Source organism: Gallus gallus, chromosome 14 (assembly GCF_016699485.2).
Source record: "Gallus gallus isolate bGalGal1 chromosome 14, bGalGal1.mat.broiler.GRCg7b, whole genome shotgun sequence".
Taxonomy (NCBI): domain Eukaryota; kingdom Metazoa; phylum Chordata; class Aves; order Galliformes; family Phasianidae; genus Gallus; species Gallus gallus.
Genome location: NC_052545.1, coordinates 1,109,168 through 1,121,943, shown reverse-complemented (window position 1 = coordinate 1,121,943; position 12,776 = coordinate 1,109,168). Strand labels below are relative to the sequence as shown.

At 44.7% G+C, this 12,776-nt stretch overlaps 2 protein-coding genes across 4 annotated transcripts in view; both read right to left on the bottom strand.

The window, feature by feature from the left end:
- Nucleotides 1–1,363: 1,363 nt before the first annotated feature.
- BHLHA15 (basic helix-loop-helix family member a15) lies at nt 1,364–2,653 on the bottom strand. The gene has a single exon (XM_015294287.2). It carries the CDS (start codon nt 2,651–2,653, stop codon nt 2,153–2,155), a length of 501 nt encoding a protein of 166 aa, XP_015149773.1. The 3' UTR covers nt 1,364–2,152.
- The window catches only part of LMTK2 (lemur tyrosine kinase 2), a 37,742-nt gene continuing 27,542 nt past the window's right edge, over nt 2,577–12,776 (bottom strand). For 2 of the 3 annotated variants that reach the window (XM_001232428.7, XM_046900884.1), the window contains exons 12-14: nt 12,334–12,469; nt 10,891–11,136; nt 5,884–9,859 (exon numbers count right to left, since the gene is read on the bottom strand). In XM_001232428.7, the coding sequence (XP_001232429.4) occupies nt 9,831–9,859; nt 10,891–11,136; nt 12,334–12,469 (411 nt within the window). In that variant the 3' untranslated portion in view covers nt 5,884–9,830. Of the gene's footprint in view, nt 2,690–5,883; nt 9,860–10,890; nt 11,137–12,333; nt 12,470–12,776 lie in introns of those variants that run through there. The other variant, XR_005839812.2, reaches the window with a different exon arrangement.

The following is a 12,776-nucleotide window of genomic DNA, read 5'->3' as shown; positions in this document are numbered from 1 at the left end:
GAGGATTGTTGTTTTTACATTTTCTCTGCAACTATAAAAGCTTTTTCTTCTGACAGCGTTTCCACGCCCAGCCCGCACTGAGCCCGCGCGGAGCTCTGCCGCGTTACCTCTGCACAGCTTCACTTCACCCGCGGTAGAACAGGGGTAGAACTGAGCACGGGGTTCACTGCGTTATGGTTCGGTACGAGGTTTTTGTCCTCAGAAACTGTCAAGTGGGACGCGGATTTATTTCCAGGTACGGTGTTATCGTTACGGCTAATGAAACCCGTGCGGGGCGGAGGCCGCCCGCAGTGCCCGCCGTGCCGCGCAGCTCCCCGCCGAGGCACCGCTCCACAACTTTTCCAACGCGTTCCTCCTCTGCCAAACCACCCAGCAGCGACGCCAACGCCGGCTTTCCCACGGGAACATCCAGCGGAGACTCCGAGGCCCGCACACGCGCAGGGCTCTTCTGTAACGCACCGCACTGCCGGGACGCCGCGCTCCCCGCCCCGCACACCGCACAGCGACCCGGGCGGCGCCTCAGGTGCGCACCGACACTTCTCGCGAGAAGACGAGCCCGCCCGACACCTCACGGCCGCGGCCCTCAGCGCCATCTCCCGCTCCTTCCCTACGAGCGACGCCGCACCGAGTCCCCCGCCGGCCCTCCCTGCCCCCCCGGCGCCTCACTCACCCCGGTGCCGAACGGCTCCTCCCCGCCGCGGAGGTTCAGTCGCGCCGGTGGTGAAGGGCGCCTTCTCGTCGCCGCCTTCACAGCCCGGAGTGCCCTTCACAGCCAGAGAGCTGCGGCTGCGGAACGTCCTGCGCCGCGAGCGGCGGGGAGCGGGGGTGCTTTGCTGACGTGGGCGGCGGGAAGAGAAAGTCAGCCCCGTACCTCAGAGAACGGGCAACTTCTGCCGCGCGGCCGGCCCGTTCTCCAGAGCTTTATACCGCGGTCCGTCCCTGCAGACGCTGCAGTTCTGGCGTCGCAGCCGCAGCTGCACCCTCACGCTTCTGAGCAGCCGCTCTCCCATCTCCGCCACAGGAGGAGCCCGCCGGGCTGTGCGGCACCACGAGCGGGGCCCGGCGGAACAGCCCGCAGCACGCGGCTGCGCCCCGCGCGCACCGAGCAGGACAGGGCAGCGCGGGCCCGCCAGCTGCTCGTGCCCGCCCTTATCATCCGAAACAGAGGTAGGGTTAAGCGGAGGGTAGCAAAGGAGCAGCTGTTGCGTGAGGTAAGATCCAGCAACGTTAGGCAAATCAAACCCGCGAGAGACCAGGTTCTGTCTAACACACGCACTTCACGCACAGAACAGAGCCAGGCGAGCCGCAGGCGGAACTTCGGGGGGTTTGAGAAGCGAGGAGGAAATCTCAGTGACAAAAGTTGTTACAGCGGGGGGGAACAGAGTTCTGCGGAGCGTTTTCCTGCTTCGAGAGCTCCCGTTTCATTTATTCTATTTCACATCACCAACATCAAGCTCTAGCACAGAAATCCCCACCACATTACAGGCTCTGTTAGCTAATACTTTGCGATTAATCACTGCCCAATTTAAGACTATATTAAAACAATATGCTTTTTTTGCAAAAAAAAGAGTGATTTTTGCATCATTTAATATCATATTACAGCGACCCCCAAAATCCATTAAAGAAAAGCGCGCTGAGGCTGGATCCTTTACAAATAGCCCAGAAGGCGCCCTAAGGGAGCTCTGTAGGTGTTACCAATACCAGCATTGTCAGAAGTTCTCATGCTCTGCAATACTGTGCATTGTAAGTGCCGTAACGCATCTCAGGGGTGCAATAAATCCAAAATGATGTCTTCCATTGCCTTTAGTGAACTCCAGAGGCGATTCAGCACTCCAGATAAACACACAGCTCGAGGCCAATTTCACATGCACTGCTCTGCTCATCCAGTCAGTCACACTACAGTCACAGCACAGGCAAGAACAAAGCACTGAACAGTTGGTCAGTGTTACAGCCATGATTCCCGACAAGGACAAGTGAATTCAGGCCTGTATAATTCACAGTCCTTCCTGGCAGTGCAAGCTCTGAAAACTCCTTGTGATTTATGATAACTTTTATACACAGCATAAGCTATGGCCATGAGTGTTACCTCTGTCTTTTTGAGAAAAAACTGGGGGCAGAGGTACTGTAAAGGAGGAATGAAGGTAGCAGCTAACTAGGTATTTTTGCTGAAGCTATGTTTCTCATGATCATCATCACCACGTTGCTGTTGATAATGCTGGTATAGTTTGGGCCCCCAGGATCCCCCCAACCCTTCTGCAGCTGGGAAGTGTCCATTGGACATATTGAGTATAATGGAGGTCAACGATTTAATGTAATTCTTGGCCAGTGTGAGAGTCTCTATTTTGGAAAGTTTATTCTCAGCTCTCACATGAGGGATTACCTCCCGCAAGGCCTGGAATGCGTTGTTGAGCTTGTGCATTCTCTGCCTCTCCCGCTCATTGCTTTCCAGTCTCCTCAAGAGTCTGTCTTTACTGCTCCAAGGATGCTTGGCTCTGGCTGCAGCAATCCTGCTGCTCTCCTTGCTTCCTCCACTCCTCCTCTCTGTGTGCCGCAGGCATTTCACCAGTTCTTTTTTCCTCGTTGCAGACTCCTCAGAAAAGGCTTCTTTATCAGCAGTAGGCCTTTGTTTCTTCCCTTTGGCTTTGGCCTTCATGTTTCAGTAGATGTTCTGGCATTAAGCGTCAATGTGCTGTAAAAACATGATAGCGATATCTTTAATTGTTGGATGGTTTAACTGGGAACAACTGATCTGATGCTTTTTATTTTTTGAACAAACTTATCTGATGGTAAGTGTATTTGTTCAGTAAGGTCTACTGGCTGTCAGTCTAGAGATGTTTGCTTCAAAGCCATGGATGTTACTAGTCAAGATGCCTTGTGCAGATGAGCTAAGGAGAAAATCCTTCTAATAGAGAACAGTTCCAGTTACAGGTGATAATACAGCCATCTATCACCTCAGACTCTTGCAGACTTACATTGGTGCATCAGAACGAACTTCCAAGCTGTGACTCAAAGCGGTTTCTCCTTCAGCTGCTTTTTGTGGCAATAGGTTTCCACTGTGCTTATAAAGCAATCCACTAGAGGGAAACATAACCCACTGACTCACGTGATAGCTCAGACTGCTAACCAGGAGCATGCTTTCACTCGGGCTTCTCTGCATTCTCAGCTGGTCCCCACCACACACACACGAGACAGCAGCCTCTCAACCGCTCTTCCTCAGACACCAGCAATCAGTTACCATTTCCAAAAATGCTTCGTTCCACCTTCTCCAATCCCATGCAGTCACAGAAAGGTATACTCTTAACGCATTTTTGCTGATACATAGGAGTTTTGTCATAGGAGCGGTTTGAGGTTGGTGAGCCATTTAAAAGAACTGGCCACAGGTGCACAGCTGTCCCAGCACAGAACAGCACCCCTAACTGCAGCAGGTGGTGAGAAGCTCCCAGCTGCACCACAGCAACCACACTACTTCCTCTCTTGGTCCTTTACAGCTATATCTTCAGCTGCTGGGCACTGACAGTGGCTCAGCTCCCTGTCTCTGTGGGTATCCTGGCCATCCCCAGGGTTCCTTACTAGCTAGCAGGCAAACTTTACCAGAAAGGACAAGAATTCACAGAGCAGCTTGGCTAAGGTAGCATCTAGGTGCCAAGTGCACACAGGACAGCTCCAAAAAGCTTGTTGTGGCAGCTCAGAAGGAACTCTAGGTTTACAAAAGTATCACGAGGAAAAAAATGGGACTACAGCCAAGCCCTCGCTCTTATTCTGGACTTCTAATGTAGCTCACTTTGCAGGAATGGTGCAACTGAAGGACATAAAAGTGAAAACAGGACAAAGGACACCGGTCAACTTCCACCCCCTCCAGCACAGAAAGTGCTGTTAGAGCAGAGGGATGAGCTGCTGCTCTCAAAAAGGAAAACAGCCTGCAAGAATCTGGGAAGAGGTTCATAGAAGCAGTCAGAAAATAAAACTGGGAGGACAGCCCAGGAGCAAACTGAGGGAGCAAGCAATGAACCCTACAAACTGCAGGTGAGGGTGAGCAGATAGGATGACGTGGGACTAAGAGGGCACTCAACCGGCTAAGGTTTGCTTTCAGACTGCTGTACACTGCTGTAACTCCCTGAGAAAGTGCCGTGCGGAGCAACAGCCAGAGAGATGGCACGGGAGCAGAGGAAGAAGAGGAGACAGAAGAGCTCAGGAGCAGAAGAGTGGGGTGTTCAAGAGAAACCAAAGAGGAGAAAACAGCCAAGTATCAGCAAGTCTGCAGCCATCCATCAGGGCTGGCATTCCTTTTCTGTGACTTACCACTATCATCAGCTGTGGAGAAGGCACCTAGAGCCCAAAGGGGGACACGGCAGAGACCCATGAGAAGCCAGGAGCAGCAGCATCCATGGGGGCAGCGAGGGCACTGCCCGCCCCCAGAGCTGGGCCAGGGTCCATCAACAGGGACAGCTCAGAATGAGGAGCCTGTGAGGGATGCAGGACCCTCACACTGAGGAGAGCCCAGGGGACACACTGTTGGAAGTCCACCGAGCAGGCAGCAGCAGCCCCACTGCCTGCCCTGTCAGAGCCGGCTGCCTGCGACACGTTGCATTAGCAGTGTGGGCGGGCCCCAGGGCCACAGCCCTGCAGCTGTCAGCAGTCTGCAACCTCAGCCTGTGACTGCACTCCGACACTATGTGCTGGGTTTGGGTAGACGAGCCACACGCAGGCACATGAAGGAGCACTGCCGCAGCCTGCTTCCTCCCATGGAGGGAGAAGTGGTGGGCAGGCAGCAGGGAGCACAAGGCTCCCCATTTGGGCTGGTCACGGTGCTTACAGGGCCAACGATGCAACAGCAACATGGGCAGCATATGGAGGCATTGCCACAGGCTGATGGAGGCTAAACCACCCAGGTCAGTGTGTCCCCGCAGGAGGGATGATGCCCAGACTTACTTCAGCGGGTGGGATGTCCTCAGGTGGAGAAGGAAAAGGCCATCCCAGTTCTCTGTTCTGCCACAGGCTGTGCAAGTTACCATACTGCCTGTGCCACAAAGGCACAGAGCACTTCCATCCCCTGCAAGGAGGCCGCTGCTGGTAAAGATTGCGAGAGCTCAGATTTTCAGTAAGTGCAGAAGACAGACAGTTAGTGCCATGGGAACTTCCACATCTGTTCTCAATAATGACCACTGTCTCGGTCAAATTTTAGCCCACTGGTTATATTTTAGCTATTGAAGTTAAGTCATCTTGATAAGTTTCTTGTTCCCGGGACTCACAACAGCTGTTAGATGGATGCCAAGGGCTTCCACACCAGCTTCCACTAACTACTCCACATTGCTGTGTGTCAGCATGATCTCATCAGTCAATGGGTGAGGAAGAAAAACATTCTTTCTTCCTGCCTTAGGGAGTGCCAGGGATAGAGAGTCCAAATCTCATGTGAAAGAAGCTACCAAAACAAGTAAGTACTGCATTTACCTGGGGACCTTAAGTCAATTCAGCACATGCATTTGGACCGAAGCACATCTTCTACAAATAAATTCAAAACACTGTGAGAAAACAATACCATCCACCTGTTTTCTGAAAGGTACCTGTGGATTCTTCCTATAAATATTAAATTCTGGGATTGAAAGAAATGAATACATATATATATATTTAATTACACTGTTTCTAACTTGAGTATTGCTTCTCTACTGACAATACACATGTTACCTGAAGTTGAAACAAGGCTGATAACAGAAATAATTGAAGGTGGTATTATTAAATGTAGACTCATCTCCTGGAACTGTGGCTTTGACCCTTTGGTACGTTCTCAGCCTCTGGATGCTAACACTGACAGCAGCCAGCTATGCTACATTGTGGACCAGACCCGTTACTGGCATCTGCTTATGAACGAACAAACAGACCAAGAGGTTATAAATATATAACTATTTTATTTTTAATATTAAATATTTTTAAATTACAAGCAATTTATTGAATCACACTATGCATGATAATCAATATACAGTAGAAATTACAATTTAAAAATGTACACAATTTAAAGACATTTTGACCTGAAATTCATTAACTATGATATATTGCCATAAACCTCATACCTGTATTAAATTACAATAGGAAAACCTCATACCTATGGTTTTGTTACATAGTTTCTCATTTACAAATAGAATTAAACATATATACACACACATCAGTACCATTTGTCATTTAAGTTACACCTACAACTGTGCAAGTTCGAACAATTTCATAAACAAAACTAACTGTAAGTCATATTCAAGTTTCTGAAAAACAGGCTGCTGGTTTTACAAATACTTATTCTCAATAAGTTTATATGATGTTCGACTCCCCTCTATGCTTTTTCCAGTCTTGTACCAAAGCCATTAACATACAAGGATATTTCTGTATGACTTAAAGCTGAAGTAATTTTGTACACTCCGTTCTTAGTTAAGGCTATTTCTTATAAGGCTAATAAATTTTGATTCCACCAACTCCCCACCCTTCGCCACCTCCAACAAAAACAGCCATCCACCAACACCTGACGATGCCCACACCGCAGCGCAGTGCTTAAGCAGGAAAAGTCCTTCCACCAACCAGCCTCCTCGAGAAGGAAGCTTTGCGTACTACATAAAAACCTGCTAAAAATACTGATAAAAAGAATGAGGCTTAAATGGCTTTCATTAGTGCATCAACAAGGATATGAAACATGCTTAACTCGTTCATTCCCACGAACGTGGCCGTCTCCATGAGCAGTCAGACATGCCACATACCCGCAGATAGGGGATTCGGGAGAGTGCAGGCGTTTCCTTTCCGACTGAGCACACTTCTCACTTTGTTGGCTTCCTACTACAGAGCCTCGGTTTTATTGTTTTTTTAAAATAAACTTCCTGAGGTGGGAAAAAATCAGGTTTTTAAAATAACTTCAGTAGCCAAATGGAGACAATGCCTTTGAATAGGATTGTACTAGAGAAGGAATTGAGATTTAACCAGTCTTCATAATAAGCCACTGGAAATAGATACATGTCCTTCCAAAACTGAGACCATGCCCAAGTAGCTAGTGCAAGAAATTTCATGCAGTTTTATGACTCATAACACATCGTCGGATTGAAATGCAATTTGTAGGAATTACCAGTTCATCTTTGTTGTGTCACTGGTGCTGCGTGGGTATACTGCAGTATTGCTAATGGTTGATCAGATGTTAACTATAATCTTATTTTTCCAAAATAGACTTCAGATTATTGCCATCTAGCCTTCTGGGTTACTGAAACTAAATCCACGGGTTAACTGAGGTGAGTCCACTTCAAATCTTTCTCTCCTCTTTGTATAGCTGGAAAGGACATTGCTTAGCGTAACATCATACATAGCCCATCCTGGAAAAAATGCTCCTTTGGCGATTTGTTAGCAACGAGTCCATTTGGGCAAAGGAGTAAACTTTCAATTCCTATGTAAGATTTTCTTTAAACATTGGTGAAGAATAAACATATTTCCATCAAACCAAGGAAACTCCTGATGGAATGCTGCACGTGAGAAACAGCCGAGCTTCCAGAATTTTAAGGACCAAAACGCACAACCAAGTTTTCGCAGTTTGGAGTACAGCTTTTATTTATCTCTGGACTATATTCTAAGTGAAGCAATTCAAAAGTAAGGCTGAACTCCAGGGCTGACACAGTAGTTTTTCACCTCCCAAGGCAGATAAAACCACACACCATCTGCAGACCACTTACGGAGTTTCATTCTTAGTTTTGAATTTTCACACTTAACAGTGTGAGAATTGTTGAACTTCGATGTGATTCCTCATTCTAGTTGTATCGAGGAGTTTAATATTGAAACTGTGGAATTTCTAAGCAATAATATGTGCACAAAGTCAATTATCTATCTTTTAACATATGACAAGAGGCTCACAGCTTCCTAAAGCCCTCTACAGTACACACTGTAAGTATGTATGAAGAACTGCTTGGCTTCGTCTCTTAAATCATGCTTTGGGAAACGTCTGAGAAATGCTGCTCCTCACTTCACACTGAAGCACAGTTCTTACCAGCTCTGAACCTGAGTGCCTCATCAAAGTTCTCACCAACACAGTGGCAATGTTAAATAACTTGACAGAACTACATCATTCCCTTTTGGTTGGTACGGAAGCCAGTCTGGCTGAGGGCTAGACAACGCTGGAAAGAAGCAATTAACATATTCCTTTCCATTTAAAACATACATTAAAGAAAATCAAAATGCATACGGAAGTAATAGACACCAACTTTACAGATCTGTAAATATCCAGTCTTCCTGTACTCCACGGGGCGAATGTTTTCAGGTGACTGAATCTGAACAGAGAGCACCAGGACTACCATTATACTGAAGCCCTGCCCAAAAAAAGCCACTAAAATACAATGTAATTTAAAGCCAGGTAAACTGTTCCTGTCAGTGTTTCCTACAGATCTGCAGCTGCATAAGGCATTCCAAGAGGCCAGGGATTTGTTTCTCAAATTAACTCACTTTGGGGTAGTAATTAAAGATTTTTTTTCCAAGCAATTTAAAGAATTTAACTAAATGCACAGGAAAGCATGAAGGTTGAAGAACCACACTGTATTCCTTTCCCTACAGACAGCTTCAGAGTAAACTTTACTATACGACATCTTTGGGTATGTGTTTCAAGATGTACCATGGAGCCCTGCAGATATCTTACAGTAAGTCTGGCCTTATAAAGGGTGCAGAATTGGCTATTAACCATTAGTGTAATTCTTTGTTGTCGGAACATCACTGAGAGGTAGATCTACCACAGGCCTCTGAATGGTAGCCCCAGTCTGCAGTCAGCAGAAGAGAGCTTCAAAATTCACAGAATGTACAACTGAAGGGCCAAACATGCCTGAAATCCAGTCTGTTTAAATCAGTCTTTCTTAGAAGATTCACAATTTCCAGTTTTGTACAGTCAATTTTGTTTCTTCTCTCTCCAAGGCAGAAAGCTGTAGTACCAACTGGAAGGCCCTTAAGTATGACATAGTCAGATGGAATTACAGTTCAAGCAGTCAGTAGGATCATATTCAGGAATTGAGACATTATCTTTCATCTACAAATTCCAGAGTATACCATATACGCTATTCCAGTTTCCTATAAAACATGAACACTAACAATCTATAATCATCATTTAGAAATGGTACTGAATATAAGATTTCAGCAAATCTAACGTAACACTCAGAAGTTATGTACGTTTTACGAGTACCGTGCATAGCAAAGGCTACAAAAAGGACAAATTAAACTGGGTAACTGGGCCAATTCAGCTTGTCTTATATTCCTTGAAAGATTTAACATTTTGATTCTGTACATCATCAGGAAATAGAGGAAGAATAATCCATAGTGCAATTGTAATAAGCAAAGTAACATGTAGTGATATCTTTTAAATAAATATGGCTCACTACTGATCAACTATCATTCGTACAGTTTCAGCAACACGGCCACCTGTTGCACAGGACAGTTATACACAATTCTACAACAGGTGTATGTTCGAACAGGTAATGAACTACATGGAAAAATATAAAAAGAATATTATACAATCTCATACATAAACCAGACTGTAGTGTAATTGCTTAACTCGTTTCTTACGTTATCTGAAAAATACTTCAAGTACTTGAAAACAGCGGCAGAATCATCTTTCAATAATGAAAAGCAAAATTGCACTGATTTAAAAATACATTACAAAGTTAAATACACATTCAAATTAATGTCCTGATTTAACATTGCTTTCAGTGTTTACTTTCATTTCTCAGGACTTCTCGGTTACCTGTGTCACTCCAGGAGATCCAGAGCTCACACAAACAAGTTTCAGACGCAGAGTCTGTGCGTCCTGTGTATGAAGTCCCAGAAAGTTTTTAATTCCTTTAATCTTTCTCTCCATCTTCACTGCTTCCTATTAACAGAGGAAAGGTACAGTGAGAGCCTCAGCACAACCATCACAGCTTTGCAAGACGTTTCCCAGAACGTGCCATTCTGCTACTGTAGTACTTCTAAGTACCCGTTTACCTTTCCCCAGAGCTTTCAACTACTGTAAGCATTTAGCTCACTTATACATAAACATCTGCTTAAATCACACAGTTCAATGTCACTTCTCAGGACACAATGCAGCGCAGGACCTCCAAAACCACTTATCTGTAAGTTACTGAGCAGCCAACATTACCTAATCAGTAAGCAAGATACAAGAACAATACAAAACTATGTAACTGATTACACTTTTATAGACGTTGATCATCAGAAAGGCTCAGCAATCAGTAGTATTTTATTTTTATAATGCAATATTTTATCTAGATTAGTAATAAGCTAAACTGATTCAAGTTTGCCCTTTTCTCCCTCTAAGTTGTCAAAAATGCATTCAAGCATTAAAAAGCTTTTTACTAACAAAAGCTTTCTTGTCTGTAGATATTGCTACTACTCAACAAACCAATGAGCTGATTCGTATGGCTCTCTGAACAAACTGTTCTACTCAGCTTTAGAAAACATGCTGCACTTCTTGAGAGAACATCAGAAATGCAGTTTCTAGAAAGCTATACATCAAAACCGTAGAGCAAGCTTGGACAACTGTAGATAAATTCCTCATCCTGTGCAATAACAATAAAACAACCTATGACGAGGCAATAATGAGAATTATTAAGCTGCCACAGTGCTTAAGGACAGCACAGATTTCACTTCTGTAAATACTGTACTAATTTAGGAAACAAGAAGTGTGAGCTTGTCTCGTAGATGTTCCGGAGGATGTACAACCACAAGTTTGTAGTCATGTGGCTGTCATACTGAAATACAAGGTCAGACATAACTTCTATAGTAATAAAACGTACTTATAAAGTATTTCACACAGAACAAAATTTGTCATCTATACTAAAAATATCTTTGGATAAATCTTTTAATTCATAGCTTCAAAATAATAACTGTAACTAAATCACTTACCTCCTTGCTCTATATCTGAATCTGTAAGATGCGTAAGGGAAAAGCTTGCCATGTTTGCAGGAGAAATAGAGAATCTGGAGTAAGGGGATGAATGTGACCAGTTCTGGTCGAGAGTCCGGGCAGGAGGAGGTGGAGAGAAGTACTTTGACTGAAGAGGTGGTTTAGAGCTAATAAGGCTATTAGCTGCCTTTGATATAAAGGATGGCTCTGGGGAAGAGAAGTCATCATCCCATTCAAAACCTCCACCTTGGTGTAAAAAAAAAAACAACAAAAGAAAACAAGAGAAAAAGGAGCAGTTTACAGTAAAAGTAATTTTCAAAGCAAGTCCCTGGAAAACTGCATTAACTCAAAACAAACCTACTGTCACTTTTCAGACAAGACCAAGTCATAAGAAATGACACCACAGAATTACAGAGGATGCCACTGAATTCTGGTAGCAAAGTCTAAACTTAAGAGGCTTTTGATACATACCACACAAAAGCATAATACCGCCTTAAAAACAGTAACTGTCATCTCTCACATGTAAAACCTGACATGCAGTGCCATATAACGCTGTGCTCAGCAACAAAATAGAGGAGAGGAGTTTGGGAAGTCAGCCATCTTTTGCTTAGGAACTGGCTAGGCACCTGTCTATGCATGAGAGCTGGTGAATGGCTTTGCACCACTTTTCTTTCTTCCACATCTCCTTGGCTAGTTAAATCATTTTTTTTCCCCGCAACCCACAGGTTTTCTTGCTTTTAATCTTCCTCTCCTCCCATCCCACTGGGAGTGAGCAAGTGGCTGTGTGTGCGCATACCTGCCTCCCCACGTTAACCCACAGCATGCAGACACACAGAGGATAGAGACTGGAGAGAAAAAAGGTCAGAAAGAGAGCACACTGACAGTCATAAAGATACTGCATTTGGAAGAGAGGTGTGTAGCCCTCATGCTCAAATCCTGCATTCATACCTACATTCTGAAAACATCCAGCTGCTAACGAAAATTATTTGCTTTCCTTTATTTTACTGAATGCAGCTTTGGGCAGTACAAAGAAAATCCTCACAAGGGCACACAAGCACTTTAATGAGGCCAAGAAGTGTTGAAGTGCTGCAGCATCCAGACCAAATGAACAAAAACTTCTTGAGCCAGCCCTGCTGGGGTTTAGTCACGGGGGGTCACAAAGACTTCTTACCTGCAGTTTGGTTTGGGAGGGGGGGAAGGTCACAAGGACTTATCTGCAATTTGGGTGCTTCATGAGACACATCAACAGATAAACAGTATTACTTCCCAAGCTCTGGTAAACAGTAACATTAGCATCCAAGCCCAGCTGAAGTATTTGCTTGAGATGTGAGACTGAAGCCAGTACGGCATAGTGTACTTATCAGACTACATATTTTAAGTGACAGTTCATTAAAAACGATGCATAACTCTCAACCTGTGCTGCATACAAACATTGTCAAGTACCTTCTTCATCTGTTGAGCTTTCTGAATTGGTAAATCTGTTGAAGTAACTAAAACCCGAGGATGGAGCAGGAGTGCTGTGAGAGCCTTCGCCATTCAAGTCTGCCACACGGTTTCCCAATTCCTTAGTTGGTGTTTCCTAATGTAAACAAAATAGGTTTAACCCTTTTGTACATGCAATGTATCCATGCACTTAGATGCTAGCTTTCAAGATTTCTCATTTTCCTTATCAAATCTACTATGGAATAAAATGGTCTGCAAGCTCTTAGCTATAACCATGCCACAGAACTTTGAGTTGTACTTTAAGCATATAAATATACTTCCATTTTCTGAACAAGTTCTATCAAGTCAATGCTAAAATGCATGCAGAAGTGACTATTTCAACATCATTTATCGTTAAAACATTTCATCTCCAGTTGAACAGACACAGTTCCCTTATCAGCCAT